We start from the raw sequence: 12,123 nt of genomic DNA, 5'->3' as shown, positions 1-12,123 counted from the left end.
TTATTTAGCCTCAAATTGTTATAAAATAATATTTATGGCATTGATTATTAGGGTTAATGAAATTTAAAGTGACTTTTTCTTGATATCTCCTTCATTTTACAATCTATATAACCGGTTCTATAAACAAATTAACCGGTTATTTGTATATTTAAACCGGCTGATGAAAGCAATGAAAATTTGTGAAAAACACGCTGCCGACAAATACATCGCTCTAGTAAATTTTCACAAATTTGACTGCTTAGTCTTCAAATATGTCGGATTCTTTTGGTGATATTTCAAGTTCAAACTTCGGCACGACTCCTGGTGTCAGCGGCAACGCCGACCTTCAAGAATTCGTCGAGAAAGAGCAACAAAGGGCGCAGTTCAGTGCTCAGGTAAAATTAGTGCCAACTAGAAAATTCTTCAAATTCAAATTTATGTATCAGTTTTGTATTTTATATTATTTTCTTTTCTAAACAGGTCCACAACTTCAATGATATCTGTTGGGACAAGTGCGTTGAGAAGGTCGGGACAAAGCTGGACAGCCGCTCCGAGACGTGTCTGGTCAACTGCGTGGACAGGTTTATCGACGTCTCTCTTTTTATCACCAACAGATTCGCACAGCTTCTGCAGAAGAGCGGTGGTGGAATGTGAAATTTCACAAATGGAACGAACGTGATTTGTTTTAAGCGGACTATAGTCAATTTAATGCGAGATCTTTAAATACATGTCATTGGATTGGTGGAAGAGATCAAGGTCCTGGCCGGAAAATCAATTTCATTCCTCAGGATTTCCGAGACAGAACCTGGTTGTTTCACTTAAGAGTTTTGGTGTTGTTTAAAAAGTTGGAATATATGTCAGTTATTCTGAATTAAACAAAAACATCTAATTGACTTTTCATGAATTTTTTATTTCCATCCGTGAGAACATAATTGTTTTGTGTGTGAGGTTGGTAAATTAAGTAGAGCTGAAAAACACCAGGGGACATGAAAAAGGGGCAACGAACGCCAGAGGTTCAAGGACAAAATCTGATAAAAATGATCATGAGTTGGAGTGAGCGATTAAAAATTAATAATTAAAATTCTAGAATACAAAAAAAACTTGACCGCATCTTAACATTACGAACTGAAAGATCAACGATCGGCTCACACTCACAAGGACATTGATTTTTACGAAACATTGATTTTTTTTTCATCATCACCATCGAATAATTAGCGTGCAAATTGCGTGTATGATTCCTCTACTCAGCCTATAATATTAATTGTTTTTTTAATCATTTTTATTATTTTTCCTGCTGAGGAATAGAAAAAACGGCAAGGTGTGTGATGCGAATGAGTGCGGTTTTTGCTCTTTACATTCAATTCATGCGTGCTGATTGTATTTATGTGTTTTTTTGTATGGGGGTTTTTTTTGTTGTTGTTGCTCAATGAGGGCCGCAGTAGCTCTTCATCTCGTTAATGGAACAGCTCTTGAGGCAGCATTCGTCAACGATGCCGCGCGGCTTGCGACGCACTCGCCGGTTCGAGGGCATCAACTGTGTCGCCTCAGCGCGTGAACGGAACGGGAAGTTGCTGCTCAATTCGTCCTGCCAGTAGTCTTGAGGATCTGAAATGGCAAAATTCATTAAAAAACTTAAAAAATAAGATAATTTTATCTTTGATAATTACTTAAGTATTTGATTTTTGCTAGAAACAATTTTGCACACATCGAATAAATAAATATTAAATGAAATCCTCAAACGCACTAAACCTATACTTTTTTTTTAATATTTAAATGCCCTAAAAATCCTATAGGTATCATTGAGCCAGAAACCGCACAGAGTTTGAAACAGAAAATCATAAAATCAAAGTATTTTTTAAAAAATGTATGTGTGATTTTGAGGAAGTTTTTATTTTCAATTGAGTTTTGAGTTGTCCAAAGTCCAAAAGACATTAAGAAATATAGTAAAGACATAAAAAAAGCATCAGTGATATTTAATTGATGTGAAATTTTTCCTTATAATGTACCCTTTGATCACTTTAAAAGTTTTTTTTTTATTTTGCATAATTTAATTTATATATCCAATCTATTTTAACAAGAATAGTTATGATTTAAATAGCTCTAATATATTTTTTTAATGATATTAGCCTTCGATACTTTTTGCTTTCATGTGACCTGCAATTTAAAATAAATACGACTAATTTTTTTAATTAATCTCAACAAAAATAAATAATAAGAATATTTTGTTTTAAAAATTTCTTTCATCAAATATTGATATTGAAAAACAACTTGCCAATTCCAGTATTATCTTATTGTCCCGTTTTAGTTTGAATGCAATAACAACCCAACGAGGAAAAGCGTCGCAGTATATATTTATATAATGGCGCAATGTCAATGCCTCCGATCCAGTGCTCTCAATCGGCTTGCTCTCTGTTGGATGCCCTCACGCACAAACCCTGACCTACGACTCTCGTGTGTCGTGCATTTATTTTTAAATAATCCACAAACGTCCGTACCCCATTAAAAAAGTACGCCTCATCAAGTGCTTCATAATAGAATACAAATTTTTTAATTTTTTTTATTATTATGATTTTTTTATCAAACCCACAGTTTTTTAATGAAAATAAATAATAATAATAATTACCTGGCACGGATTTCTTACTCCATGTCCCAGGATTAAAGAACACGCCGTCGCAGACTAAGTGCAGTGCGTTGGCTAGATGCTTGCCGCAGTATTTGTTGTTAGCCCCTCTTTTGGACTCGATTTGAAAAAGATCTGTAACAAAAATTATTAGACATTCCAGAAAATTCTAGTCAAAGATAAACGCTATCTTTTTTAGGCAGATAATGTAGCGAGGGTCACATGAATTTTATAACTTAAAACTTGATATTCGCGAGTCGCGTAAAAAAATTAGTTTAATTCACGCTTGAATTTGCAACTTTATTATGTTATATATATTTTTTTTTTTTCAATTAGAGAAATCAATCCATATTTTCAACAAATGGTGAATTTCTTATTTTCATGGAAATGTTATGTTAATCTGGAATTATGCGGAATTATGTAATTTAAAAAGGGCAAAAATTGCTGCTTGTTAATTTTTGTAATCCCTATTTATTTATTTATTTTGGATTTAATAATTTGCCAGTTCCCTTGCTACATTTAGTTTGATGTTTCAAATTAAATTAAGGATAGGAGTTTCATGCACTACAGAGTCTACTTTGTTATTTTTTTCCATGCCAATGAGTAAAATTATTTATCCTATGAGAATAAGATTCGATTCAGAATTGTTAATTTTTTTATAAAATAAGAATTTGATCAAGTAGTAAATCCTGTGGTGCACTGTACCCCGCCTTATTCGTCTCGAGTTACCGTCCAGCGAGGATGCGTACGAGTTGATGTCGTCGAAGTCCTGCACGCCGGCCGGAAGCGCCTCGCTCGCGTCGGGCACCAGCTGCGTGCAGAGGGCCACGGCGGCCAGTGCTCGCACCATCGAGATCCACATCTGCAAAAAATAAGAGCAAGCCGAATTAGTAAAAGTGCTTAATTATACTGTGCTGCGTGTTTAAATTAGAATTTACATCTTTTCGCTCATGGCGATTCTCGGAAGGGTTTGGGGAAAAACACATAAACACAGTCTTTGTATTATTAGCAAAATTAATTGGCTCACTTACAGACAGGCGCCTGTAATTGAGGAAATGCCGGCATACCAACCGCTCTCATTTCACTGTTTTTATATTAATTATAGCTCTTCTTGACTTGGAAATCGGGGAAGTATAAGGAAAATTACTTATATTAATATTCACTTTTTCTCAAAAACTAGCAATCTAAATTTTTTTTATTTATAATATCGACTTTTTAACAATCTTTATTATATAAAATTAAGACTCTGACAAATGAAAATAAGTAAGTTAAAATTTGAAAAATAATAATCATAGCAAACGAAATCAAATTGAAAGAAATTATAATTGGAATTATTTTTTATAAAAAATAGAAAAATATGCGGAATAAATGGTATTACGTAACTATGCACGATGAAAATCAATAATAATTTATCTCCTCTTATCATCATCCTATACAATAGACATTGTTCACTTGGGTAGGTATTAATCAAGTGTAAAAAGGAAATATTATTCATAATGATAAAGTACAATGCGTATTCAATCTTATGCAATTATTTACTGAAGAAATTTAAAATTAATCACCATATTATTTTTAAAAAAAAATAACTAAATTTTACATTTCTGAAAACTTCAAACTGGCGGATTTCCCACGATTCTGATTTTCCTCTTACCCCTTTCATACCATACTAATTATCTCGGTGTTTTTGTGAGATAAACAAGAAGTGAAGAGATACATGACCGACCGTGTGTCATTTATTTTTTGATACACTTCGACCTCATCTCATCACAATCAACGCTTGTAATCGAGCCAGCGCAGCTTTTTGTATGTCACGTTTGTTTTATTTCAGAACATTATTTATTTCCCATCTGGTCGTCGTACTCCGTATCAACCTTTGCCTCTGTTTTTGGACATTTTTCACCCGAGATCCTGATGCAGTTACAAAAATAGAGAAAGACGGAGCGTTTTTATTCCGTCTGTATACCATTGTAAGGAGAAAAAATTGTTTTCAAAACGAATATGTCTTTGAGGTCGCACGCGCGCTTTATATATTCTCATTAGGCGTAGGGAAAATATGGTGAGTGCAATTTTCTAACCCGAATTGCACACATCGCACGAGGCGCGTCTCTCTATATAATAGAGTTTAGCTGGGTTTCTGGGTCAAGTTTTGCTCTTGAGTAACTGGCGACGGACGGGGCACACAATAATATCATATTATATGAGGGTCGTACTGTGGAAAAGCGGCTTTTATGTAATGCGTCGGGGAAAACACTTTGCATGTCCGGTTCGGCTTTTATGTGGGCAAATCGATTTTCAGCGCCAAATGTGCAAATCGTAATGATTTGTTTGGCGATGAACAGGTGCAGGAGGTGCTTGTGATAAAACAGACCGACACCTCAAGTTACAAGTGTTAATTTTATTGTGGCCACCAGTTCCATGGAAATTGCAAAATAGTTAAAATTCAAAATCGATGCTAATATTTTTTAGATTTTACTTTCTTTAAAAGTTTTTAGTAAATAAATTTTATTGATGGGTTTATTTATGCAGAAAATTCACCTCTTTTTTCGCCGAAATTTTTAGAGGCCTTTATCGATTAGGCCTGGAAAGAGCCGCCGCCGAAGTTGCCGCCGCCGCCGCCTTCGATTACATTTGCCCTTTTGGAAATATTTATTTAATACGCCGCTGGAGAAAAGGAATGAAAGTGCGTGCAAGTCTATTTGTTCTGCTGCCAGACAGTAGGTAAACAAATTATGTCAACTCGCAGAATTTATTATTCAGAGCAGAGGGGCTGCGCGTTCTCTCATCCGTCTATTGTACAGAAAAATGTTCGGCGAGAGGCGGGCAGAGCGAAAGTAAATTAAAAATGGTCGTGTTTGAGTTCGACGGGAAACATTTCAGAGCTGCAGACGATACAGCTGATTTGCTTAAATAAATTTGTATTCTTTTTTCTTTAAAAATGTTTGTCTATATCTGACAGAGGGAGGAGCAGAGCTTTGTTTTTGAAACAAAATGAAGCTATCGTGATTGAACATTTTTTCTAGTTATTTTTAAACATTAGAATAAAATAAAAAATAAATTAAAAAAAGGTGAAATTATTTAATTTTAATACAATTTTTTTTATCAAGACTTGCCAGATTGCCATAGAATCACAGCCTGATCAAGGTACAAAGAAAATAGTTAAACACTTGTTGGTGTACCGCATGTAAATTTTAATAATTATGAAACAACTCAAAACCAATCTTAATTTGAATTCTTTCGTGTCAATAAAATATTATTTTAGTTAAATTTTTTTAACTGAGCATTTTTTAGTCTTTTCTCTACAAATTTTCTAAATATTTTTTCGTCTATAGAACAATGAATAAACATTAAATGAGGAATTTAAGTAAAAAAATATATTTGACTCAATTAATATTAAAGATTAATAAATTGTCAAAATTCAAATTTATATTACTTGAAACACTTTTTTGCTTAAATACTCTTCACCCATTACGTACTACCGCATCAGATAATTGTATTAATATAAATATTATTGCTAAAGCATTAACTATTAAAATGAAATCTCTTCAAATACCGGCTAAATTATTATGCATCCATCTAAATTTGTATGAAATAAGATCGCTTCTGATTGTCTTAATTTTTCATAATTCTACTTTAAAATTTTATTTTACTGTAAAAAACTCGATTATCAACAACCCAACCACCTTAATTTGACTAAAAGAACCTTAAAAAACCCAACAAAAAATTAATGTTAAGCGCTTGAAAAGAGGATTTTATGTTTTAAAAAGTAATGCCATTTTTGCAGATTACCAAAAACCCTGTCTGTACCTTAGAGTAAAGTGTGAGGTGCGAGCGACTGCCCGTCCGTCCGCCGTCGGCCGAGGAACTGGAAAAGAAGGCGCCTCGCGCGTTCGCCGGCCGCGTCGAAGTCTCTCGCGTGTCCTCGGGCGCAGGCTTTTGGTCACTCCTGCCGCGCTTGTAATTCTCGCGCAAAGCCCCTCTACAGCTCGTCCGAACTCGGCAAAAGCTCATCAAGTACTAACTGCCCGCGAGACTAGTGCATAAATAATCACGTGATTAACGCAATTAAAAACTCCGCAGCGCCGTTTGCTGGGTTCATAATTCATTTTCGTGGTGGGAGGATTTTTTATTTTTCGCTGATTGCCAATTCGGCGGAACGCTCTCTGCGGGATTCTGAGCAAGTATTTCATGCATTTCCGCGCCTTTGATCTTTTTTGTCTGGCGCGTGACCGAAATTGGCAAAAAGCGCCATTGCCAAAAAAGTCTCCGGACAGTTCATTCAGACGCAGACCTTCATTCACACTTTCGACAAACCAATCGGAATTTTTTTCAAGTAAAACCTCCACGTGTCTCTGATTTTTTTTAGTACTACTAGGAAGGGAAAAATTTGAAGTAAACGCGATCTGCATTATTCACGCTATTATGATTTTGATTCTTTTTGGGTGTGAATTTTTCAAAGGGTTAAGTCGTATGTAAAATGGCTAATGCGATTTCAGAACGTAGAAAAGGTATAGTTGTCATTAAGAATGCACAGGAATTGACTTATTTTTTTTGTTTTTGAAAGGAGAAAATTGAAAACAAAAATATGAAGGGCCTGAAGTGTTTGGTTTTTTTTTCAAACAATATGAAAAGCAATCAAATTTATATTATTTGTATTTGGAATAATTTATAATCTTGTCTATTCCAAATAAAAATTTTAAATATAACTCATAACCGTAGTTGTATTATTACATTATCTTATAATTGGATCAATTATTCAAACCATCTTCCATCGTCTCCTAATTATTTAAAATTTTACATGTGAGACGCAAATCTTCCTTGAAAATAGTACGAAAATTGCTTTCTAGAACAATTATTTATCAACTTTTGTGGCCAAAGGGCCAAGCAATTTTCCAATTACTCAGAAATAATTGCAATTACTTATTCTTCAAAGACGGCGGCGGTCGTTTAAAGTTCCATAATAGCCGACAAGTCGCCGCGCCGCCAAGTATGCAATCATGAAAATTGATGCGTTTTAAATGGCAAGACGTGAGCAATAATTAAAATATCGAGTCAGAGGTTTGTTAGCCGATGATTGGAAGCGATTATGCAGGCGCCTTCAAGTCCAGCCGGCGCGGCTCACAAAGCGGCCACACATTGTTGCTATTGCACGGCTGCATAGCAACAGAGGCTCCTTTTTTGGGCCCTCGGTCTTCCACGCAACGAGCGCGGTGTCGTTTCAATGATTTCGGGAAGACCATCGACTCAATTTTGTCTCAAGGCTCAAACAATAATTGCGGCACCAACAGCACCCAACGCGCTCGACGAGTGGGAGAAACTGGAAATCTCGGTACACTTTGTGTATTTTTTATTGCTATCATTTCAGCAATAATTAGCAGTGTTTTTTTAATTGGCTTAGCATAAATAGTTAAATTTGCTTTTATTCCAAAACAAAATCAGGCGAGAAGTTTTTGCATGGTATGCAACCCTTTCGAAAAATAAATAATTATTATTGTTGTTTATTTGTCCTCATTGTTACAAATACATTGTTTGCATTCAATTGTTGAAAACAATTTTTGAAAAAAGGAATTATTGGACAAAACGGCACCACCACGAGCAAGAATTTTGCTAAAACTCCCGAGATCAAAAAGACTCAATCCGCCGCTGTGAGCCTTGATTGACTAAGTTTTTGTTCTCATTATATATCACAAATTTTGCCTCGGGTAAGCCTAATTAATTGTGAATTATTCGTAAATAAAAATCCGTTTTATATTTTGATATTCGAAGTATCCACCAAATACAGAGAAAAATTTCACAAAGGTGATATTCTTAATAAAACTGGATGATTATGATATTGGAAGTTGAAAAAATACATCATGCTTCATTTAGATGTGGTAGTAAAGAATTGCAAAAATAAGGAACAAGTATTTTAATTTATTGAAACAAAAAAATTATTACAAGATGCCTATGAATATTGAGACAGGTATACTGATTTTTGTTAGGGCAAATTTTGAAGTCATTATTTTTTTGCGATCGCGATCCATTTTTACATATTTATCTTACGTCATTTTTAATGAAATTGGGAGTCATTTTCATAACTAACTAACTGCCCCGTAAGTTATTGTATAATTTAGAAGAAAAAAATTTAATATATTTTTTTATTAAATTGTTTATTTTTATATTAGAATCGTTAGTCAATTCATTTTTAGCCTTCATTTTTGTTTGATAAAAAAAATAAAGTTTTTGCCGGTTTTTATTAATTTTGGATATGCTATTTTCTGATTACTGATTAGCCCTTGCAACTAAATGTAACGCAGTCCTAAACAAAACAAAATGAGTTCGCTCCCCTTTGGCTTTTACCCTCAACTTTGGCCTATGCATTGACACCAAATGGGCGGCTTTTCACCCCAATTCGGTGGTTGCACAATAGGCTTCCGGGTGTTGGCAGCGACCCTCCCACGCATAAGTGCACAATCCATTATTATTTTTTCCCACATAATAAATAATTCAATAGCCCGTTATTAGCCCAGTATCAATTTCTCCCTTTTGACTTTGAAAGGTCGTCCTTCCTGATCTTTCTCCCGTATCCTTTGTTTCAATCCATTTATCCACCAACTCAGTTTTTACGTGGGATAGTAATTAGAGTATTTTTTTTTGTTCACTCTGTAGAAACCGAGAAAGGATCGAACGTCCGCTGTTCGGTCTTTTTATCGCGTTTGGCACAAATCGTGGCTGCGTATCTCAAGAGCGACGCTATACAGGAAATCGAGACGTGATGCGGAGCAATGAACTGCCAATTTCTATTAATAAACTGCATGCACGCACCCGGAATGATTATGATATACGTGCGGCCGTATATACGAGGCGGGCTTGTTGCGAAATGAGACACGGTCTCGGATAAAAAAAATCAGAGTGATATTTAAGTGCTGATGCAAATTGCCTTCTCGTGTTGCAAAAACGTTTGTGTGTCTTACACAATAAAAAATGACGGGGCATGATTCCATCCGGCCGGTTGTGAGAGTTTAATGGTCTCTGTGATATGGTTCAATGGAATAAACAAACTGTTATAATTTGAAAGCAAAGCGCAGATTTTTGCTGTTTGAAATTTTTTAATTTATAAAAAATTTGATAAATGACAGCACTGAATTTTCTTAAAGCAGATTGATATTTGGGTATTTTCAAAGATCAACATTAATTTTAAATCAATCTTGGAGACACTTTTTTTTGTATTAAAATAATGTCTCATCCATGTATATAAAATATATAATGAATGTTTTATATCAAAATAAAAAACAGTTAAGAGAATAGGTAGAAAATTTGTTGTAAGATAGATTTGATCAAATTTTTTTTTACACCAATTGATGTTCAAATTAAAATAAAAAATGTATCAACAGGAGATTTTCATGAAAAGCATATAATCAGCAAATTATCAATCTTAAATAATTCAAACCAGTAATTAATTAAAAATTTCATTATCTTGTTATGCTTCGAAAATATTTATATATATATTTTTTTAAATAAATGGAAAACTTCATTAACAATAGAGAACAATAAATTTTTACAAATATTTGTAGTGCTGCAATATTATGAATGAGCATCGGAGTGACTTTTTTACTAATGAAAATAACCTGTGCTTGAGAGTCAAAGTTTGAAAACTCACCTTATCCGGTTGTTGCCCGATGAGGGAACGACGAAAAGTGTCGCCGACGCAAGGTGTGTGCGCGCCTTTATACATGATTGGGGCGTCTTGGAATCGCACCCCTGCTGGAGCACGCGCGACCCCTCCGCGGCAGATCGGCAGCCCAAGACGCACGCATCATCGCCACGACTGAAAAAAAAACTCATTCGGTCGCCCGCGCGTCTCGGTTTCCGCAAAAGAGCGCCGCATTTCTGCAAAACACACCCAGTCACGAAAATTCCCAGACGGTCACAAGGTCGACGAAATACTAGAGACGCTTCCAGAAAAGTTTGCGGCGCCAAGAATAAAAGAGCCAGTGTTGTTAGTTGCTTGCAAAGGTTAAAGTACTTGCAGCTGGGGGCGGTGAATTATGGTGCTGTTGCACTCCGCTCTGATCGCTCTGCAATAAGTATAGCAAAGCTTAACTCACGGCCAGCCAGTGATTTAAAGCTAATGACTCGCAATTCTCAAGTTTTCAAAAGTGGTAAAAAAAAATTAGTGTCTGATTTTTTGCTCTGATTAAAATGAAGCAAAATTAATAAATAAACATTTTTTTGAAAAATTCTTAAAAAAAATTTATACGTAATCCTTTATTTTGAAAATTTTAGTATTACCATTATTGCTGTTTATTCTTCCAAATTGTTGGACCAAAAGACAACACCACTTGCAAAAAATTCGCGAAAACTTCCGAAATCAACTCACCGAGAACCCATCCACTCCACCGCAGTGAGCCTCAGTAGACTATATTAGTTTTTTTTCTTAGAGAAGGTTATATGCCCGATATCTAGAACGAAGAGAACAAAATTATTCTTAACTCGTCCCTTGATGCTTGATTTTAAATAAAGATAAACCCTAAAATAAATATATTAATAGATGGAATTGGGTGGTGCCTTCTCCACCACCATAAAAGGGCACAGGCCGACATGACTCCGTCTTGGGCTGACCCAAAAAAATAAAAAAAATAAATAAAATAAAAAATAAAACAAAAAATGAAAATAAATAAACGAAAAAATAAATAAATAAAACTTCTAGAGCTTTTACTCGGCTTTTCCTGAATTAATTGAATAATCATGACTAAACGTGCAGTGCCGGTTGCCTAGCCTCGTCATTGCAGGCGTTCAGCCTTATAAACGCACACACGACCAACTCTTGTCGTTTTCAAAATTAATTACTTCCAGCTTTTTAATTGAAATTGTATTCCTTGATACCTTCTCTGGGAAATCTATTGAAAAATATTAAATTAGGAAATAATTAAAAAATAATATTTTAGGTTTCATAGCGAAACATAGCATTCTTAAATTATATTTTGTTTAAATTGACCCAATGACGATATTGCAAGGCTGAATGGAGACAATTTAACCAGTTAAACAAATCTCAGAAATAAAAATAGGAAACAAATACTTGATGTGAAACAACTTTTTAAAGATCAAGTAGAGAAAATTTTTATCTTTAATTTAAAGCTTTTTCTAGATTTCTTAAGTCTTTAAAACCAGGATTACAAATTTCTGTTCAAAAAGCAATGTTTGTGCCAAACATAAATTAAAAATCTTTTCCGCAAAACTCTTGGAATCAAGCTAAAATCAAGATAAACAAAAATATTTTCTTTGGGGGAGAGCATACACGTCAAAGTCAAACAAAAACTTGAATAAATGAATAAGTTTTCTAAAAGAAAAACACATCTCAAACCCATGTTTTAGGCAAACAACTTTCACTAAATTTTCTGACTTCATACACTCATAACCTATAAATCTCTGTGAAAATCTTTCCTCGTCGGGGTCTGTGAGTTTTATTGCGTGGGAGAAGATTAGGGCACGTGGGCCTGACCATCTTGGGGGCGCAAAGCGTATTTTGTCTGACGATTCATTCTTGG

General features: G+C 34.7%; 2 protein-coding genes across 4 annotated transcripts; one reads left to right on the top strand and one right to left on the bottom strand.

The window, feature by feature from the left end:
* The first annotated feature begins 154 nt into the window (after positions 1-154).
* On the top strand, positions 155-1,079 carry LOC132201238 (mitochondrial import inner membrane translocase subunit Tim8 B). The gene is made up of 2 exons (XM_059627235.1): positions 155-374; positions 460-1,079. The coding sequence occupies exons 1-2, from the start codon at positions 252-254 to the stop codon at positions 631-633; spliced, it is 297 nt and encodes a 98-aa protein (XP_059483218.1). The 5' UTR covers positions 155-251; the 3' UTR covers positions 634-1,079.
* Positions 869-10,408, bottom strand: LOC132201237 (LIRP). Of its 3 annotated transcripts, none has more exons than XM_059627234.1 (4): positions 10,236-10,408; positions 3,305-3,461; positions 2,603-2,734; positions 869-1,584 (listed from the first exon to the last, which is right to left on the bottom strand). In XM_059627234.1, the coding sequence occupies exons 1-4, from the start codon at positions 10,308-10,310 to the stop codon at positions 1,403-1,405; spliced, it is 546 nt and encodes a 181-aa protein (XP_059483217.1). In that variant the 5' UTR covers positions 10,311-10,408; the 3' UTR covers positions 869-1,402. The 3 variants fall into 3 exon arrangements, with proteins under 3 accessions (XP_059483217.1, XP_059483215.1, XP_059483216.1); XM_059627232.1 differs by lacking the exon at positions 10,236-10,408 and adding an exon at positions 6,404-6,643; XM_059627233.1 differs by lacking the exon at positions 10,236-10,408 and adding an exon at positions 6,404-6,643 and having other exon boundaries at positions 3,329-3,461.
* Between the last annotated feature and the right edge of the window lie 1,715 nt (positions 10,409-12,123).

The sequence above is a fragment of the Neocloeon triangulifer genome, unplaced genomic scaffold, assembly GCF_031216515.1.
Source record: "Neocloeon triangulifer isolate White Clay Creek 2 clone unplaced genomic scaffold, ASM3121651v1 ptg000014l, whole genome shotgun sequence".
Taxonomy (NCBI): domain Eukaryota; kingdom Metazoa; phylum Arthropoda; class Insecta; order Ephemeroptera; family Baetidae; genus Neocloeon; species Neocloeon triangulifer.
This window is presented reverse-complemented; position numbering and strand designations above follow the sequence as displayed.